The 22,032-nt window shown below is 43.3% G+C and overlaps 1 protein-coding gene across 9 annotated transcripts in view; it reads right to left on the reverse strand.

Moving 5' to 3' along the window:
- The window catches only part of LOC140187762 (derlin-2-like), a 101,967-nt gene extending 81,593 nt beyond the window's left edge, over nucleotides 1-20,374 (reverse strand). For 5 of the 9 annotated variants that reach the window (XM_072243451.1, XM_072243449.1, XM_072243452.1 and 2 more), the window contains exon 1: nucleotides 20,217-20,374. In XM_072243451.1, the coding sequence (XP_072099552.1) occupies nucleotides 20,217-20,309 (93 nt within the window). In that variant the 5' untranslated portion in view covers nucleotides 20,310-20,374. The remainder of the gene's footprint in view (nucleotides 1-20,216) is intronic. The other 4 variants (XM_072243456.1, XM_072243447.1, XM_072243454.1 and 1 more) reach the window with 3 other exon arrangements.
- Between the last annotated feature and the right edge of the window lie 1,658 nt (nucleotides 20,375-22,032).

A 22,032-nucleotide genomic window follows, 5' to 3' on the forward strand; every position in this document is an offset into this window, starting at 1 on the left:
GGCATTTCTATACAGAGTGTTAGGAAGATTCGGCTTTCAAGAAAAGTTTATTAAAGTAATTCAGACTCTATATGACAGCCCTACAGCCCGAATTAAGATAAATGGGGACCTCTCTGACTTCATCTTAGAGAGAGGCACTAGACAGGGATGCCCAATTTTTCCTCTCCTTTTTGCGCTATATATTGAACCGCTTGCCCAACTAATAAGACAGAGCGAAATCGTAAAAGATATCAAGGTGGCAGGGATTGAACAGAAAGTGGCGTTATTCGCAGATGATGTTTTGGTCTATCTGAGTGAACCAGAAAAATCATTTATAGGATTGTTTACACTGTTGGATGACTTTGGGAAAATATCAGGTTATAAAATAAATGTAAAGAAAACGCAGGTTATGTCCCTAAATTATACACCATCCAAAAAGTTGCAGGATACATATGATCTTAAGTGGGAAGCAAAGTCATTAAAATATTTAGGAATAACCCTGCCGAAGGATCTTTCAACACTGTCACAGGTAACTTATGGGCCATTAATCTCAGAGATAAAAGCAGGTATGCATAGATGGAATCTTATCCCCTTTTTAAGTTGAAATTCAAGGATAAATACTATAAAAATGAATATTCTTCCTCGGTTATTGTATATTTTCCGTACTTTACCGGTGGAGGTGGATGATAATCAATTCAGGGAATAGGACAAATGGATTTCCCGCTTCATTTGGCAAGGAAAGAAACCTAGAATTCGATATAACACCTTACAGTTAGGGAAGGAAGGAGGAGATATGGTACTTCCTTGCCTGAGAAATTATTTTTATGCCTCACAGATAACCCCTCTGTTATATTGGTGTAATAGGGAATATAAGGCTAGATGGAAGGAAATAGAATTTGGACTAGTTGACAGTTTTCCTCTTCAGGCCTCAATAGCTGACAAAGGATTGATGGCCCAGTTGGAAAAATTTAAAAACGCTTGGATAAATCTTACATTAAAAGTATGGCAGAAGGCGGTTAATTCATGTGGAATTAATAACATGTTAAAACTCTTTAGATGGTGTGCATATGATACCGAATTCCTTCCCAACAGAGGAGATAAAAGGTTTGAGCTATGGATAAAGAAAGGTCTTACAACCTACCTCTCATTTATAGATAAAAGAGTATTACAAAGTTTCCAAATCCTGCAGGACAAACATGGCCTAGAACACAATGACTTTTTTAGGTACCTTCAAGTACGAAACTATGTTAACCAGAGTTGTAGATATACAGACCTATCAACAGTAGAATTAGAATTTTTCAAGATTCTGAATTCGGCTTGCAGTTCAATACCTAGTAAATCAGTTTCTCGATTATATAATGCACTCTCCCATGCTAAAAATGTAAATACACTGTATACTAAAGAGAAGTGGGAGAAAGAAGCGGGGTTGGTACTTTCAGAGGAGGCTTGGGGGAAAATCTGCAGCTTTCAATGGTCCTCGGCTAATTCTTTGACTTGGAGAGAACATTGTTGGAAAAACATTATAAGATACTTCAAGACCCCATATCAGGAAAAATATAAAGATACAAATGTGATGTGTTGGAGAAGGTGCAGCTCCAAGGAGGCAAATCATTTTCATATTTTCTGGGATTGCCCTAAATTAAGTCTATTTTGGGAAGGTATTCATAGAACATTAGTTAAGGTACTTAGGTCCCAGATACCTCTGAACTTTGAGACACTCTATTTGGGGCATGTATTGTTTCTTGAACAGAAGGAAGATATAAAGTTGCTGCAGGCCCTCTTAGCGGCAAGTAAGAAATCAATCACTAGAAAATGGCTAAATCCAATACCACCTACATTAGAAGATTGGTACGAAATTATCTTGTAAATATTTAAAATGGAAAAGTTGACTTACTCCCTGAGAACTCAAAAAGAAAAATTTTATCAAATCTGGAATAAATTAATTGAATATATAACCCCAATGCAAGCAGACTTTAGATGACTCTCCTAATGATTTATACTGCTCTTCTCATCAACACAGTAATATTGCTAACGTAAGCACCCCTAGTCTAAATGTTTGTTTTTTTTTGTTTTCTTTTGGAAAATAGAGAATTAACACAAGTAAAGGGAAAGATTTGGGAAAGGGATAAAAAAAATGAAAAAATTAAGTAAATAAGTACATAGGGATTGGATAATTATGTCTGCGGGCAGGAGCAAGCATGAACAAATTAGGATATAAACACCTACAATGGTTGATACATAGGCTTATATACAACATTTTGGACTAGTGGAAATGGTCCAGAAGGGTTATATGGAAACTATTATTACCATTTTTCTTAACAACTAATTCCATTACTTAGCCTAATAGGTTAGATTTGCCACAGTACATAATTATCTATTTAAATGTTTATTTTCCTTTTATATCATCTCAATGTGTACTTAAGAATGTATAAATAATTGTAGTTTTATACATATAAAAAAAGGAAAAGGTTATATGTGTGAAAAAAGTACATGATATTTGTGAATTCCTTATCCAAATAAAAATAAAATTAAAAAGGAAATACAAGATAACGCTGATGCAGACGTTTTATACACTTAACAAGGTGCTTTATTAATACAACAGAGTTAGTCAGTTTTTCCATGTTCGTCATCAGCCGGGTCATACTATCCGTGAACTCCCTGTCGGTTGCCTCCATACGCTCCAGTATTTGTTTTTTTTTAAAAGTTTTAAGTCCTCCTGCGCGAGAGCCAAGAGCAATTCCTTTAAAGTTTTTCTACTGTGTAACTGGACAAACACGCACTAAGTATATCGTTTCCTCTTCGCTTGTTTTCTGTGCGTCTTGCGCATGCCCAGTAGGAGGAGATTCGCCCAAATATCCGCCTAATGTGGACGGAGATATTTTGAAAAACACTTAGTGCGGACGCCTGTCATTTTTACTCAAAACTGGCGTTTTCAAAATTATCCGGCATAGTGTGGACGTAGCCTGAATTTTTCTGGGTAGATGATTTGTTTACACTTAAATGACTGTGGCCACCAGACTTTATTTTAACTGTTTGACAAAAGACTGTGGACTGAGTCCATCACAATGGGCTTCCTAAAAGGTGTGAATACCAGATGCTTCTGGTGCCTGATGCTGTAGTTTTGAAGACAGTATTGTCTATACATTATAATCATTAATTGTCTTCTATGTTAGCATGGGAAATGCCAAATAAATGTATCGTAGACTTAACTTACATTCCTAAAGGCTGTGGATACCAACCCAGACATGTTGGCGTTGGAAGGAAAGGATGGTGTGATATTTTATATGTAGCTTCAATAGGAAGCATTGTCTATCACTTTTTAAGTAGCGATTGCCTTTGTGTTTAGCATATAAATATCCAGCCCACATTGAACTAGCAGACCTTTCCACGGAAAGCGTCTCCGTCCGTATGATGCCTGCTTGTTGTGTCGAATAAAGAAGCTGCTTTATATCTACCAGTGACTCTCTGTCTCTCTGGTAATTTCATCCACGCTACAACAATGGATTTATGTTTTCAATAACAGCTTTGGTAAAACACCATAGTGCATTTTCAGATGGCACTTGTAACCCTATGCTGTGCCCCTCTACAATGTGTTGTCAATCAAACTGCTTTATCTGGGTGGTGCAGAGCTGTTTCGCAGCAGTAGTACAGAGCAATACAGAAAAAAACTACAATAAGCTACAAAAAGTATATTAAATAGGTATAGCAAAAAGTGAGGTAGTGTTTATGGTCCATTCAGAAATCTGATGGTGGAGGGGAAGAACTTAACAACTCACGCCTATGTGGAAATAAGCAGTTTCATTATCTGAGGAGTAAACATTGTAGAATTAGCAGTGGACATGTCCCCTTCTGACAGAAATCAAGCTGAAGATGCTTTGGCTTAGGACACTGCCTCACGGGACAACCTTGCAGCAATAAGAAAATACAAAGTAAGAGTGAGATGAGCAGGTTCTCACCCAGTAGGGTACAGTATTGCAAATACTGGTGATAGAAGGAGGCTCTGCACCCAATTGAGTCCATGCCAACCAAAGATCCCAGAACTGGGCATTCTAGCACTTCCATTCATGTTTGCTAGGTCAAAATCAGTCCTAAACAAAGTCTAGCATGTGCAAAAGGTTAAGGTGCATGGGATTCACAGCAGTTGGCTAATTAAATCCAAGATTAGTTTGGTGATGGGAAGTAGGGGGTAGTGTTGGAAGTATGTTTTCCTGATTATAACTCTGAGATTAGTGGTGTACGAAAGAGATTGATACAGAGAACTTTGCTGTTTGTGATATTATGATATTAGTGACTTGGACATGAGTGTTGGGCATATGCATAGTAGATCTACATATGATATGAAAGTTTGTGGTATATATGAACAAACATATATATAAAAATCTAAATTAATTACAAATATAAAACACAAAATAATTGATTGCATAAGTATTCACCCCCTTCAAATTAGTATTTAGTAGATACACCTTTGGCAGCAATTGCAGCCTTGAGTCTGTGTGGATAGGCCTCCATCAGCTTTGCACATCTGGACACTGCAATTTTTCCCCATTCTTCTTTATAAAACTGCTCAAGCTCTGTCAGATAGCATGGGGATTGTGAGTGAACAGCCCTTTTCAAGTCCAACCACAAATTCTCAATTGGATTGAGGTCTAGACTCTGATTTGGCCACTCCTGACATCAACTTTGTTGTTTTTAAGCCATTCCTTTATACTTGGGGTCACAGTCTTGCCGGAAAACAAATCTTCTCCCAAGTTGCAGTTCTCTTACAGACTGCATCAAGTTTTCCTCCAGGATTTCCCTGTGTTTTGCTGCATTCATTGTACCCTCTACATTCACAAGCCTTCCAGGGCCTGCTGCAGTGAAGCATCCCCACAGCATGATGCAGCCACCACCGTACTTTGCCATAGGGATGGTGTGTTTTTGCTGATGTGCGATATTTGTCTTATGTCAAACATTGTGTTTAGTCTGATGGCCAAAAAGCTCAATTTTGGTTTCATCAGACTATAGAATCTTCTTCCAGCTGACTTCAGAGTTTCCCATGTCTTCTGGCAAACTCTAACCAAGATTTCATGAGTTTTTTTTCCCAATAGCAGCTTTCTCTTTGCCACTCTCCCATAAAGCTGCAACTGGTGAAGCACCCGGGCAACAGCTGTTGTATGCACAGTCTCTCCCATCTCAGCTACTGAAGCTTGTCACTCCTCCAGAGTCATCACAGGTCTCTTGTGCCCTCCCTCACTAGTCCCCTTCTTGTACAGTCGCTCAGTTTTTAAAGATGGCCTGCTCTAGGCAGATTTACAACTGTGCCATAATTCTTTTGATTTCTTGACAATTGACTTAACTGTATTCCAGGGGATATTCAAGTTTTCTTGTATCCATCATGGAAATGTTCTTGTATCCATCTCCTGACTTGTGCTTTTCAATAACCTTCTCGTGGGGTTGCTTGAACTGTTCTTTTGTCTTCATGGTGTAGTTTTTGCCAGGATACTGACTCAGCAGCAGTTAGACCTTGCAGATACAGGTGTATTGTTACTACTATCAATTGAAACTCTTTGACTGCATACAAGTTTCCAAAAACAGATCTCCTTTTAACTAAATATGTGACTGCTAGAACCAGTTGGCTGTACCAGTGATGATTTAGCGTCTCATATTAAAGGGGATTGAATACCCATGCAATTATTTTGTCTTTTATATTTGTAATTAATTTAGATCATTTTGTACAGATCTGTTTTCACTTTGACACAAAGCAGTCTTTTTCTGTAGATCACTGTCAAAAAAGCCAAATTAAATCCAGTGATTCAATGTAAAACAATAAAACATAAACTTTCAAGGGAGAGGAGTGAATACTTTTTATAGGCACTGTACAAATATATATACATACATATACATACACACCCACATACATACAGTGGCATGCAAAAGTTTGGGCACCCCTGGTCAAAATTTCTGTTACTGTGAATAGTTGAGTAGAAGATGAACTGATCTCCAAAAGTCATAAAATTAAAGATGAAACATTCTTTTGAACATTTTAAGCAAGATTAAGTTTTATTTTTGTTTTGTACAATTTTAGAGTGAAAAAACAGAAAGCAGCACCATGCAAAAGTTTGGACACCCCAAGAGATTTGAGCTCTCAGATAACTTTTACCAAGGTCTCAGACCTTAATTAGCTTTTTAGGGCTGTGGCTTGTTCACAATCATCATTAAGAAAGGCCAGGTGATGCAAATTTCAAAGCTTTAGAAATACCCTGACTCCTCAAACCTTGTCCCAACAACCAGCAGCCATGGGCTCCTCCAAGCAGCTGCCTAGCACTCTGAAAATTAAAATAAACGATGCCCACAAAGCAGGAGAAGGCTATAAGAAGATAGCAAAGCATTTTCAGGTAGCCGTTTGCTCAATTCGTAATGTAATTAAGAAATGGCAGTGAACAGGAATAGTGAAGGTCAAGTTGAGGTCTGGAAGACCAAGAAAACTTTCTGAGAGAACTGCTCGTAGGATTGCTAGAAAGGCTTATCAAAAGTCCCTTTTGACTGCAAAAGACCTTCAGGAAGGTTTAGCAGACTCTGGAGTGGTGGTGCACTGCTCTACTGTGCAGCGACACCTGCACAAATATGACCTTCATGGAAGAGTCATCAGAAGAAAACCTTTCCTGCATCCTCACCACAAAAATCAACATCAGAAGTTTGCAAAGAAACATCTAAACAAGCCTGATGCATTTTGAAAACAAGTCTTGTGGACTGATGAAGTTAAAATGGAACTTCTTGGCCGCAGTGAGCAAAGGTATGTTTAGAGAAAAAAGGGTGCAGAATTTCATGAAAAGAACACCTCTCCAACTGTTAAGCACAGGGGTGGATCGATCATGCTTTGGGCTTGTGTTGCAGCCAGTGGCACGGGGAGCATTTCACTGGTAGAGGGAAGAATGAATTCAATTAAATACCAGCAAATTCTGGAAGCAAACATCACACCGTCTGTAAAAAAGCTGAAGATGAAAAGAGGATGGTTTCTACAACAGGATAATGATCCTAAACACACGTCAAAATTCACAATGGACTACCTCAAGGGGCGCAAGCTGAAGGTTTTGCCATGGCCCTCACAGTCCCTCGACCCAAATGTCATCGAAAATCTGTGGAAAGACCTCAAAAGAGCAGTGCATGCAAGACGGTCCAAGAATCTCACAGAACTAGAAGCCATTTGCAAGGAAGAATGGGCAAAAATCCCCCAAACAAGAATTGAAAGACTCTTAGCTGGCTACAGAAAGCGTTTACAAGCTGTGATACTTGCCAAAGGGGGTGTTACTAAGTACTGACCATGCAGGGTGCCCAAACTTTTGCTTCAGGCCCTTTTTCTTTTTTGTTATTTTGAAACCGTAAAAGATAGAAATAAAAAATTAATCTTGCTTAAAATATTAAAAAAATGTGTCATCTTTAACTTTATGCCTTTTGGAAATCAGTTCATCTTTTACTCGCTTAGCTATTCACAGTAACAGAGATTTTGACCAGGGGTGCCCAGATTTTTGCATGCCACTGTATAAATACATACATATATAGGATCTGAAGATATTGAACCTTTGTGGGTTGAGGTAAGAAACTGCAAAGGTAAAAGGACCTTGCTGGCAGTTATATACAGTCCTCCCAACAGTAGCTGGGATGCGGAGCACAGATCACAACAGGATTGTCAAAGATTGCAGAGAGACAATGATAGGATGCAGAAGTGGGCTGAGAAGTGGCAGATGGAGTTCAACCCAGAGAAGTGTGAGGTGGTACACTTTGGAAGGACAAACTCCAAGACAGAGTACAAAGTAAATGGCAGGATACTTGGTAGTGTGGAGGAGCAGAGGGATCTGGGGAGTACATGTCCACAGATCCCTGAAAGTTGCCTCACAGGTGGATAGGGTAGTTAAGAAAGCTTATGGAGTGTTAGCTTTCATAAGTCGAGGGATAGACTTTAAGAGTCGCGATGTAATGATGCAGCTCTATAAAACTCTGGTTAGGCCACACTTGGAGTATTGTGTCCAGTTCTGATCACCTCACTATAGGAAGGATGTGGAAGCATTGGAAAGGGTACAGAGGAGATTTACCAGGATGCTGCCTGCTTTAGAAAGTATGCATTATGATCAGAGATTAAGGGAGCTAGGGCTTTACTCTTTGGAGAGAAGGAGGATGAGAGGAGACATGATAGAGGTGTACAAGATAATAAGAGGAATAGATAGAGTGGATAGCCAGCGCCTCTTCCCCAGGGCACCACTGCTCAATACAAGAGGACATGGCTTTAAGGTAAGGGGTGGGAAGTTCAAGGGGGATATTAGAGGAAGGTTTTTTACTCAGAGAGTGGTTGGTGCGTGGAATGCACTGCCTGAATCAGTGGTGCAGGCAGATACACTCGTGAAGTTTAAGAGACTACTAGACAGGTATATGGAGGAATCTAAGGTGGAGGCTTATATGGGAGGCAGGGTTTGAGGGTCGGCACAACATTGTGGGCCGAAGGGCCTGTACTGTGCTGTACTATTCTATGTTCTATGAAATAGAAAAGGCGTATCAAAAGAGCAATGATATGATAGTCATGGGAGATTTTAACATGCCCACCGATTGGGAAAATTAGGTTGGTAATGGATCCAAAGAGATTAAGTTTGTTGAATGCCTACAAGATGGCTTTTTAGAGCAGTTTGTCGTTGAGTTTACTAGGGGATCAGCTATACTGGATTGGGTGTTATGTAATGAACCGGAGGTGATTAGGGAGTTTAAGGTAAAAGAACCCTTGGGAGCCAATGATCACAACATGATTGGGTTCAACTTGAAATTTGATAGGGAGAAGGTAAAGTCCAATGTAGTAGTATTTCAGTGGAGTAAAGGAAATTAGAGTGGTGTGGGAGAAGTGTTGGCCAAAGTAAATTGGAAGGAGCTGCTGACAGGGTTGACAGCAGAGCATCAATAGCACGAGTTCTGGGAAAAATGAGGAAGGAGCAGGACAGATGTATTCCAAAAACAAAGAAATACTCAAATGGCAAAATAGTATAACCATGGCTGACAAGGGAAGCCAAAGCGAATCTAAAAACAAAAGGCATCCGTTAGTCTTGCGAGACCATGGATCTGCACCTGGAAAGTCTTCACTCTCCAGGGCGTAGGCCTGGGCAAGGTTGTATGGAAGACCAGCAGTTGCCCATGCTGCAAGTCTCCCCTCTCCACGACACCGATGTTGTCCAAGGGAAGGGCATTAGGACCCATACAGCTTGGCATCAGTGTTGTCACAGAGCAATGTGTGATTAAGTGCCTTGCTCAAGGACACAACACGTTCCCTCGGCTGGGGCTCGAACTCACGACCTTCAGGTAGCTAGTCCAATGCCTTAACCACTTGGCCACATGCCCACAAAAACAAAAGAGAGAGCATACAACAAAGCAAAAAATCAGTGCGAAGATAGAGGAGTGGGAAGCTTTTAAAAACCTACAGAGAGCAACTAAAAGAATCATTTGAAAGGAGAAGATGAAATATGACAGTAAGCTAGCAAACAATATCAAAGTAGATTATAAAAGCTTTTTCAAGTATGTAAAAATATCACTGCCTCTCCCCCACGAGCCAAATCTTTTTTTTATGTTTTGTTTGATGAGCCCGAGGAGAACCGCTGATACGACCAGCGCCTTGGTCACCCCTGAGGCTGAAGTACACAGCTATTTCCAACGAGTAGACAGTCGCAAGGATGGGGAATGGACAGCAACCCAGCAGGGTACTCAGGATATGCGCAGCACAACTTGGTGTGCTTGCAGACAGTTTTAATCTCTCCCTCTCCCAATGTAGAGTGCCCTCCTGCTTCAAAACATCCACCATTGTCCCTGTACCTCAAAAGACTGAGGTAACATGTCTGAACAACTGGGGTCACCTCAATAATAACTAATGCTTTGAGAGGCTGGTCAGGACTACATCTGCAGCATTCTACCATCCACACTGGCACCCCCCACGCCCCCCGCCACAATTCACCTACCAGCACAACTGATCGACAGATGACGCAATTGCCACAGATCTACACATTGTCTTTACACACATGTATGTGAGAATGCTGTTCTTGGACTACAATTCATTCAACACCATAATTCCTTCCAGGCTTGACAAGCAGCTCAAAGACCTCGGCCTTCACCCTGCTTTGTGCAGCTGGATCCTGGACTTCCTGTCAGATCGCCAGCAGGTGATAAGAGTGGGCTCCCTCACCTCTGCCCCTCAACACAGAAGCCCTCCAGGGCTGTGTCCTAAGCCCCCTCCTGTACTCTCTGTACACCCATGACTGTGTCACCACCCACAGCTCCAATCTTCTAATTAAATTTGCAGATGATACTACATTGATTGGCCTAATCTCAAATAATAACAAGGCAGCATTCGGAGAAGTCATCACCCTGATACCGTGCTGTCAAGAAAACAACCTCTCCTTCAAATGTCGCAAAAACAAAGGAGCTGGTTGTGGACTACAGAAAGAATGGAGACAGGCTCACCCCTATTGACATCGATGGATCCGGGGTTGAGAGGGTGAACGGCTTTCAGTTCCTCGGTATACACATCATCGAGGAACTCACTTGGTCTATACATACTGGCTGTGTAGTGAGAAAAAGGCCTCTTTCACCTCAGACGGTTGAAGGAGTTTGGTATGGGCCCCCAAATCCTGAGGATTTTCTACAGGGGCACAATTACCTGACTGGCAGACCACAGTACGTGTGCTTGCAACACTGTGTGTCCGACAGAGTGATCAGCAGCACTGGGGCTCCACGGGGGACTGACTTGTCTCCCTTTCTCTTCACCACTTACACCTTGGACTTCAACTACCGCACAGAGTCTTGTCATCTTCAGAAGTTTTCAGATGACTCTGCCACAGTTGGATGCATCAGGAAGGGAGATGAGGTTGAGTACAGGGCTACTGTAGGAAACTTTGTCACATGGTGTGAGCAGAATTATCTGCAGCTTAATGTGAAAAAGACTAAGGAACTGGTGGTAGACCTGAGGAGAGCTAAGGTACCGGTGACCCGTTTCCATCCGGGGGTCAGTGTGGACATGGTGGAGGATTACAAATACCTGGGGATACAAATTGACAATAAACTGCACTGGTCAAAGAACACTGAGGCTGTCTACAAGAAGGGTCAGAGCCATTTCTATTTCCTGAGGAGACTGAGCTCCTTTAACATCTGCCAGACGATGCTGAGGATGTTCTACGAGTGGTGGCCAGTGCTATCATGTTTGCTGTTGTGTGCTGGGGCAGCAGGCTGAGGGTAGCAGACACCAACAGAATCAACAAACTTATTAATAAGGCCAGTGATCTTGTGGGGATGGAACTGGATTCTCTCACGGTGGTGTCTGAAAAGAGGATGCTGTCTAAGTTGCATGCTATCTTGGACAATGTCTCCCATCCACTACATAATGTACTGGGTGATCACAGGAGTACATTCAGCCAGAGACTCATTCCACCGAGATGCAGCACAGAGCGTCATAGGAAGTCATTCCTGCCTGTAGCCATCAAACTTTACAACTCCTCCCTTGGAGGGTCAGACACCCTGAGCCAATAGGCTGGTCCTGGACTTATTTCATAATTTACTGGCATAATTTACATATTACTATTTAACTATTTATGGTTCTATTACTATTTATTATTTATGGTGCAACTGTAACGAAAACCAATTTCCCCCCGGGATCAATAAAGTATGACTATGACTCTGACTATGAACTGAGAGCATCCTGACTGGCTGCATCACTGCCTAGTCTGAGAACTGTACCTGGTGAGACTGTGCAGAGAGTGGGGCAGACAGTCCAGCGCATCTGTGGATGTGAACTTCCCATTATTCAGGTCATCTACAGCATCAGCTGCGTAAAAAGGGCCCAGAGGATCACTGGGGATCCCAAACACCCCAACCACAACGACGTAAAGATTTTTATTCCTCACATATTTGAAGAATGTAAGAAATAAAGTCAATCCAATTCAAAATAAAAGAGAGATGAGAGTGGATATAGGACTGCTAGAAAATAAGGCCGGAGAAATAATCAGTGTGCCAGATGTTGTAGGGAGTGAAGCAAGAGAAGCAAATCCAGTTACTATAACAAGGGAGAAAGTGCTCAAAAAGCTAAAAGACCCAAGGGTATGCAAGTCACCCAGACCAGATGAACTACACCTTCGGGTTCTGAAAGAGGTAGCAGCAGAGATTATGGAGGCATTAGCAATGATCTTTCAAAAACTATTGGACTCTGGCATGGTGTCAGAGGACTGGAAAACTGCACTCTTTCAGAAAGGAGGAAGGCAGCAGAAAGGAAATTATAGACCAGTTGGCCTGACCTCAGTGGTTGGGAAGATGTTAAGAGTCAATTGTTAAGGATGAGGTTAAGGAGTACTTAGTGACACAGGACAAGATAGTACAAAGTCAGCATAGTTTCCTTAATGGAAAATCTTGCCTGACGAAACTGTTGAAATTCTTTGAGGAGAGTACAAGTAGGATGGATAAATGGGATGCAGTATATTTGGACTTTCAGAAGGCCTTTGACAAGGTGCCACACATGACACTGTTTACCAAGTTAAGAGCCCATGGTATGACAGGGAAGTTACTGACATAGTTTTAGAGAATTAGCTGATTGGTAGGAGGCAGCGAGTGGGAATAAAAGAATTTGTGTCTGGTTGGCTGCCAGTGACTAGTGATGCTCCACAGGGGTCAGTGTTGGGACTGCTTCTTCTTATGTTGTACATCAATGATTTAGTTCATGGAATAGATGGCTTTGTTGCCAAGTTTGCAGATGATATCAAGATTGGTGGAGAGGCAGGTAGTTTTGAGGAAACAGGTAGGCTGCAGGGACTTAGGAGAATGGGCAATAAATGGCAATTGAAATACAATGTTGGAAAATGCATGGTCATGCTCTTTGGTAGTAGAAATAAATGTGCAAACTGTTTTCTAAACGGGGAGGAAATCCAAAAACCAGACACAGGGGAGTCCTTGTTCAAAAGGTTAACTTGCAGGTAGAGTCAGTGGTGAGGAAGGCAAATGCAATGTTAGCATTCATTTCAAGAAGTCTTGAATACAAGAGCAGGATGTGATGCGGAGGCTTTATAAGGCACTGGTGAGGCCTCACCTTGAGTATTGTGAACTGTTTTGGGCTCCTCATACAAGAAAAGATATGCTGGCATTGGAGAGACTTCAGAGAAGGTTCACAAGGATGATTCCAGGAATGAAAGGGTTATCACAGGAGGAACATTTGATAGCCCTGGGTTTGTACTCGCTGGAATTTAGAAGGATGAAGGGGGCTGTCATTGAAACCTTTGAATGTTGGAAGGCCTAGACAGCGTTGATGTGGAAAGGATATTTCCCATGATGGGGGAGTCTAGGACAAGAGGGCACAGCCTCAGAACAGAAGGGTATTCATTTATAACAGAGATGTGGAGAAATTTCTTTAGTCAGAGGGTGGTGAATTTGTGGAATTTGTTGCCACAGGCAGCTGTGGAGGCCAGGTCGTTGGGTGTATTTAAGGCAGAGATCAATAGGTTCTTGAGCAGACTCGACGGGCCAAATGGCCTAATTCTGCTCCTGACGATCTGGCTGTTATATATCTATGATATATATCTATATAGCTGTTTGCTTGCCACAATGTAACGGTGTAAGGAGTAATGGAAGGCATTGGATAAATGCCAGAGGATATTCACCAAGATGTTTCCTGGATTGGGGGGGGGGGAACATCATTTACCGGGAAAAATTTGATAGGCTAGATTTGGATTACCTGGAGTGAAGGCGGCCAAAAGAGTTATGTTTCTAACTCCAAAATTAATCAAACTGAAAACACAGAAGCAGAGGATCACGTGTGTACGTCATATTACTTTAGTGGTGTTCACGTATGACATGGTGGCATCATGAGTATGCCATTTACTTACTTTCACATATAACCCTTAATAAATTATGTAAACAAATAATGAATGCTAAATCAAACTATATAGTTACAATATTATTGAAATATTAACTATATATTTGTAATTTTAATGAGATACACAGTGGAATAGGGCCTTCAAGTCACACCACTTTGTAATCCTCCAATTTAATCCTAGCTTAATCACAGGACAATTTACAATATTCAACGAACCTACCAACTGATAGATCTTTGGACAGTGGGAGGAAAATGAGTACCCAGAGGAAACCCACATGGTCACAGGGGAAACGTACAAACTCCTTATAGGCAATGGCAGGAATTGAACTCAGGTTGCTAGTACTGTAAAGTGTTCAGCTAACCACCATGCTACCGTGCAGTCTCTCTGCTTAGCTACAAACTCCAACTCAATACAGAATGCATCTCAACTTATTTACATATAGGTATATACAGTTCACTAGAGTTACAAAATACACATGGACTAAGATGTTAACTGTCCTGTGCTATCACCAGTGGGATCATCAGCTGATCTGCCACCTGTCTTCAGGAGTTTCGGCCCGCTTATGATCAAGACTCCCTCGAGGTGGTGGGCCCGCAGTGCTAAAGCACCACATCCCACTGGTGAGCTTAAAAACTTGGCACCTGCCTCTATCAGAGTTGTTGGTCACTTCCATCCAACAGATAGTCTACTCTTCAGGTGTCTATGCAACTACTATAATACAACTACTATATAGACATTCACAGCATAGTAAAATTTCAAATTGTCCCATTCAGGCCTAAAGATTTAATCGCCATGGAGGATTTCTTACTCTTGTGGGACAACTTCTTTCCTGATGGTGGGGAGCGGGGTGGGGGTCATTCTGCTTGGCAGGTGAGACTTATAGACTTATGGCTATGAAACAATCTCAGGTTTAATTGCTTGAAGTTCATTCTTTAGACAATCCTAGACAAACCTTTCCACGAAGCCAGTGGCCCCCAACCACCGGGCCACAAAGCACGTGCCACCAGGCCGCGAGGAAACGATATGATTTGGCGATATGAGTCTGCTGCACCTTTCCTCATTCACTGTCACGCACTGTTGAGCTTGAATGCACGCGAGGTCATTACCCGCGCGTCATCCGTGTTAGCGCGGGAAGAAGATCAACTCCTCGAGCTTGCAAATGACGGCGGGCTGAAAAGTATGTTTGACATAACATCTCTGCCGGCATTCTGGATCAAAGTCAAGGCTAAATATCCCGAGATAGCCACGAAAGCACTGAAAACGTTGCTTCCATTTCCAACATATCTCTGCGAAGCGGAGTTTTCTGCAATGAATGCAACGAAAACTAAATTGAGGAATAGACTGGACATAAGGAATCCCCTTCGAGTATCGCTGTCTCCCATCACCCCTTGGTGGGTCCGTGTTGTTGCAGGGAAACAAGCCCAGGGCTCCCACTGATTCAGCGATATTGGTGTGTTGCAATGATTTTATATGTTCATACGGGGAAAATATGTGCTGTGTGTTTAATATCCAAGTGTTACTTAAAATGTTATGATGCTATTGACTTAACTGACTTACACAGTAATTGACTTATCACTATATTCATGCGAGGAAAATATTTCCATTTTAATTAATCTGCCATTCACTTCTGGTGTAAGCGTGTCTCTTGTTAGTTTTCACACTGTAATCCTCAAAGCTACCCAGTCCTGTATCACTCTCATCATTATCCAATTTTTCATCAACAGCATGAAGATTAGTGTTCTTTTTGAAACTGCAACTCGATTTTTTAAAATCTTTTTCTCTTCCCTGTGCAGTCCGTTTATTTTTGTCTGCCTGACATGCTCTTTGTATGTGCCCTGTTTTGTTGCATTTTCTGCAAGTTTTGCCTTTAAATCTGCACTGATCTAATGTGAGTCCCTGCAACAAAGGTAACAAAACTTGTTCAGCCAGGCAGCCAGCCAGCCAGCTCCTGAATAATGGATGCTGCCTTTCTGAGACACCGCTCCCTGAAAATGTCCTGGGTACTTTGTAGGCTAGTACCCAAAATGAAGCCGACTACATTTACAACCTTCTGCAGCTTCTTTTGGTCCTGTGTAGTAGCCCCTCCATACCAGACAGTGATGCAGCCTGTCAAAATGCTCTCCACTGTACAATTATAGGAGTTTTTGAGTGTATTTGTTGACATGCCAAATTAAGTATAACTGCTGTCTTGCCTTCTTTACAGCTGCATCGATATGTTGGGAGCAGGTTAGATCCTCAGAGATCTTGACACACAGGAACTTGAAGCTACTCACTTTAAATATACAACAAAAGGGTGACCTGAAAATTATGAGGGGCGTAGACAGGATAGCCAGAAATCCCCGTATCAAAAAAAGACAGAATTACAGTGAGAAGGAATTTTAAAAGGGGGTCTAAGGTAAGATTTTACTTTATACAGAGAAATCAGACGAAGCAGTGTGTTCAGATATCATCATTACATTTAAGAAAACACCTTGAGGAACATGTTAAGTAATAATAATAATAATACTGAATAATAAGTTTACCATCCTGGATACTGTTGGCGGGGAAGACCGACCAGGTGTGAGCCACGGTGGCAGGGCCTCCGGCACTGAGTCTGACCCGGTGGTGCAGAAGGGTGGGACGGAGAAGAGGAGAGCTGTCGTCATTGGAGACTCTATAGTCAGGGGAGCAGACAGGAGATTTTGTGGATGTGAGAAGGACACCCGCATGGTTTGTTGCCTCCCGGGTGCCAGGGTCCGGGATGTCTCTGACCAGGTGCACGACATCCTGGTACGAGAGGGAAAGCAACCAGAAGTCGTGATACATGTAGGCACCAATGACATAGGCAGGAAGAGGGATGAGGTCCTGAAGTGAGAGTTTTGGGAACTAGGCAGAAGGCTGAAGAACAGGATCTCAAGGGTGGCGTTCTCAGGATTGCTGCCAGTGCTACGTGACAGTGATGGTAAGAATTGGAGGAGATGGCAGTTGAATGCGTGGCTGAGGAGTTGGTGCAAGGAGCAGGGTTTTAGATTTTTGGATCATTGGGATCTCTTCTGGGGAAGGTGGGACCTGTACAGATTGGATGGGTTGCACCAGAACCCAAGGGGGAGCAATATCCTTGCAGGTAGGTTTGCTGGCATGGTTTGGAAGGGTTTAAACTAATTTGCGAGGGGGATGGGACCCAAAGCGATAGAGCAGTGAAAGAAGTGCATGGAGTAAAGCCAGATCTAACATACAGAGAGGCTTTGAGGAAAGAGAAGCAGAATAAACAGTGTAAAGACAGTAAGGTAGAAGGACTGAAATGTGTGTACCTCAATGCAAGAAGCATCAGGAACAAAGGTGATGAACTGAGAGCTTGGATACATACATGGAATTAGGATGTAGTGGCCATTACAGAGACTTGGCTGGCACCAGGGCAGGAATGGATTCTCAATATTCCTGGATTTCAGTGCTTTAAAAGGGATAGAGAGGGTGGAAAAAGGGGAGGAGGGGTGGCATTACTGCTCAGGGATACTATTACAGCTACAGAAAGTGTGGGTAATGTAGCAGGATCCTCTTTTGAGTCAGTATGGGTGGAAGTCAGGAACAGGAAGGGAGCAGTTACTCTATTGGGGGTATTCTGTAGGCCCCTTGCTAGCAGCAGAGATACAGAGGAACAGATTGGGAGGCAGATTCGGGAAAGATGCAAAAATAACAGGGTTGTTATCATGGGTGACTTTAACTTCCTTAATATTGATTGGCACCTGATTAGTTCCAAGGGTTTAGATGGGGCAGAGTTTGTTAAGTGTGTCCAGGATGGATTCCTGTCACAGTATGTGGACAGACCGACTAGGGGGAATGCCAAACTAGATCTCGTACTAGGTAATGAACCGGGTCAGGTCACAGATCTCTCAGTGGGTGAGCATCTGGGGGACAGTGGCCACCGCTCCTGGCCTTTAGCATTATCATGGAAAAGGACAGAATCAGAGAGGACAGGAAAATTTTTAATTGGGGAAGGGAAAATTATGAGGCTATAAGGCTAGAATTTGCGGGTGTGAATTGGGATGATGTTTTTGCAGGGAAATGTACTATGGACATGTGGTCGATGTTTAGAGATCTCTTGCGGGATGTTAGGGATAAATTTGTCCCGGTGAGGAAGATAAAGAATGGTACAGTGAAGGAACCATGGGTGACAAGTGAGGTGGAAAATCTAGTCAGGAGGAAGAAGGCAGCATACGTGAGGTTTAGGAAGCAAGGATCAGATGGGTCTATTGAGGGATATAGGGAAGCAAGACAGGAGCTTAAGAAGGGGCTGAGAAGAGCAAGAAGGGGGCATAAGGCCTTGGCGAGTAGGGTAAAGGAAAACCCCAAGGCATTCTTCAATTATTTGAAGAAAAAAAGGATGACAGGAGTGAAGGTAGGACCCATTAGAGATAAAGAAGATGTGCCTGGAGGCTGTGGAAGTGAGCGAGGTCCTCAATGAATACTTCTCTTCGGTATTCACCAATGAGAGGGAACTTGATTATGGTGAGGACGATATGAGTGAGGTTGATGATCTGGAGCATGTTGATATTAGGGGAGAGGAGGTGTTAGAGTTGTTAAAATATATTCGGACGGATAAGTCCCCGGGGCCTGACGGAATATTCCCCAGGCTGCTCCACGAGGCGAGGGAAGAGATTGCTGAGCCTCTGGCTAGGATCTTTATGTCCTCATTGTCCACGGGAATGGTACCGGAGGACTGGAGGAAGACGAATGTTGTCCCCTTGTTCAAAAAAGGTAGTAGGGATAGTCCAGGTAATTATAGACCAATGAGCCTTACGTCTGTGGTGGGAAAGCTGTTGGGAAAGATTCTTAGAGATAGGATCTCTGGGCATTTAGAGAATCATGGTCTGAGCAGGGACAGTCAGCATGGCTTTGTTAAGGGCCGATCGTGTCTAACGAGCCTGATAGAGTTCTTTGAGGAGGTGACCAGGCATATTGATGAGGGCAGTGCAGTGGATGTGATCTATATGGATTTTAGTAAGGCATTTGACAAGGTTCCATACGGTAGGCCTATTCAGAAAGTCAGAAGGCATGGGATCCAGGGAAGTTTGGCCAGGTGGATTCAGAATTGGCTTGCCTGCAGAAGGCAGAGGGTGGTGGTGGAGGGAGTACATTCAGATTGGAGGATTGTGACTAGTGGTGTCCCACAAGGATCTGTTCTGGGACCTCTACGTTTCGTGATTTTTATTAACGACCTGGATGTGGGGGTAGAAGGGTGGATTGGCAAGTTTGCAAACGACACAAAGGTTGGTGGTGTTGTAGAGTGTGTAGAGGATTGTCAAAGATTGCAGAGAGACATTGCTAGGATGCAGAAGTGGGCTGAGAAGTGGCAGATGGAGTTCAACCTGGAGAAGTGTGAGGTGGTACACTTTGGAAGGACAAACTCCAAGGCAGAGTACAAAATAAATGGCAGGATACTTAGTAGTGTGGAGGAGCAGAGGGATCTCGGGGTACATGTCCACAGATCCCTGAAAGTTGTCTCACAGGTGGATGGGGTAGTTAAGAAAGCTTATGGGGTGTTAGCTTTCATAAGTTGAGGGACAGAGTTTAAGAGTTGTGACGTAATGATGCAGCTCTATAAAACTCTGGTTAGGCCACACTTAGAGTACTGTGTCCAGTTCTGGTTGCCTCACTATAGGAAGGATGTGGAAGCATTGGAAAGGGTACAGAGGAGATTTACCAGGATGCTGCCTGGTTTAGAGAGTATGGATTATGATCAAAGATTAAGGGAGCTAGGACTTTACTCTTTGGAGAGAAGGAGGCTGAGAGGAGACAGGATAGAAGTGTACAAGATAATAAGAGGAATAGATAGAGTGGATAGCCAGCGCCTCTTCCCCAGGGCACCACTGCTCAATACAAGAGGACATGGCTTTAAGGTAAGGGGTGGGAAGTTCAAGGGGGATATTAGAGGAAGGTTTTTTACTCAGAGAGTGGTTGGTGCGTGGAATGCACTGCCTGAGTCAGTGGTGGAGGCAGATACACTAGTGAAGTTTAAGAGACTACTAGACAGGTATATGGAGGAATTTAAGGTGGGGGGGTTATATGGGAGGCAGGGTTTGAGGGTCGGCACAATATTGTGGGCCGAAGGGCCTGTACTGTGCTGTAATATTCTATATTCTATGTCCTAAGTAACCAAAGCATAGGCGATAAGTCAATCTTGTCAAAGCTGTTTCAGGAAAGCAAGTTATCAGTAAGCGTCACTGTTGTTGTCCTGGCTACAGTTCTGCTGACAAGGAATATCGACCTTTCCTCTCTCCGCAGATGTTGCCCAACCTGCTTCAAGTTCGCGCTGCGTCCCGGAAGTAGGACCCGGGCGACTTCTCCCGCACCCAGCGGACCAGCCGATAACGCACACGCGGTGAAGCCCCGCATCCTTACCACGGCCGCAGTAGTCAGCACACAGGCGGTTGTGTAGGCTCGCGTTACCACCGGAATCTGCCGATACTCCTGCAGCAAGCTCCGGTACGCCATCGCCCCATACTCGACTAGCGTCGCCGCCAAACGGGCAGCAGCGTCCTCCAATCACAGGAGAAGGCTGCACCCGGCTGCCAATCACACGGCTGCATTTCAGGAACTTGCCCGTAGGTGGAGCCACGTCTCCCACTGACTAGCCAATAGGACAACGAATGGTCATCATTGTTGACCAATAGGAACAGAGAAGCTGCAGCTCCAGTCGATTCGCAGCAGGCGGGGAGAAATGTCAGAGAGCGGTGGGGGGGGGGGGTAGCCGTGGCCATTCGGCTGGGAGCAGGCGGCGAGACCATGGCCAATGCTCCTTCATAGGGATTGGTGCTATTTGACATATATATTGATTTTGATAGGAATGTACGTGGTATGATTAATAAATTTGTTATAACACCAAAACGTTGACAATGAAGGAGGTTGTTTAAGGTTACAACTGGATTTAAAGTGGACTAAAGATTGCCAGCTGGAATTACATTAAATTGGTTTATTATTGTCTCATGTACCAATTTACAGTGAAAAATTTTGTTTTGCATGCTATTCATACTGATTATTTCATCACATCCGTGCATTGAGACAGTACAAGGGAAAACCAATAACAGAACACCAGACAGTGTTGTAGAAAGAAAGTGTAGTACAATCAGACGATGAGGTGCAATGCCAGTTATGAAGTAGATGCATTTTTGGAGCAGGACTTGCACTATACGTGATCGAACCCTGTGGAATGTTAAACAGATAGATGCTAGGGGTACAGATACAGGCTGAGTACACTGTGGAATGTTAAACAGATACACGAGAAAATCTGCAGACGCTGGAAATTCAAGCATCACACATAAAACTTGCTGGTGAACGCAGCAGGCCAGGCAGCATCTCTAGGAAGAGATACAGTCGACGTTTCGGGCCGAGACCCTTCGTGAGGACTAACTGAAAGAAGAGATAGTAATGAGATTTGAAAGGGGGAGGGGGAGTGGGAGATCCGAAATGATAGGAGAAGGCAGGAGGGGGAAGGGATGGAGCTAAGAGCTGGAAATTTCTTAGGCAGTTGAACAGGGCACGACTGCGCAAGCGCATGAAAATTGAACCATGAGGCAGCGGGAGATATAAAAAGCGAGCAGATTTACGGAGCGGGCGACGTAGTAGAGGGAGACAGAGTAGGAAGGCTTTGGCTCGAGAGGCTTCAGCGAGCAGAGGCTGAGGACGAGCTTCACTCCAAGTGAGGTGAGGCCGGGTAAGTTCCTTAAATTAATTTAATTACCTTAAGAGTAGGTAATGGAGGCATCAGTTAGGGCAGTTGAGTGCTCCGTTTGCAGGATGTGGGAAGTCAGGGCAAGCACAATTGTCCCTGATGACTACACTTGTGAAAGGTGCATCCAGCTGCAGCTCCTGAGAAACCGGGTTAGGGAACTGGAGCTGGAGCTGGATCAACTTCAGATCATTCGGGAGGCAGAGGCAGAAATACACAGGAGTTACAGGGAGATAGTCACCCCTAAGAGTCAGGAGGCAGGTAGCTGCGTGACTGGCAGGAGAAGGAAGGGGAATAGACAGAATGAGCAGAGTACCCCGTGGCCATTCCCATCAATAATAAGTACATCATTTTGGATACTGTTGATGGGGACGACCAGTCAGGGACAAGTTGCAATGTTTATGTCTCTGGCACCGAGACTGGACCCTCAGCTCAGAAGGGAAGGAGGAAAAAGAGGAGAGCTGTAGTGATAGGGGATTTGATAGTTAG

Source organism: Mobula birostris, chromosome 25, assembly GCF_030028105.1.
Source record: "Mobula birostris isolate sMobBir1 chromosome 25, sMobBir1.hap1, whole genome shotgun sequence".
NCBI classification, from domain to species: Eukaryota; Metazoa; Chordata; class Chondrichthyes; order Myliobatiformes; family Myliobatidae; genus Mobula; species Mobula birostris.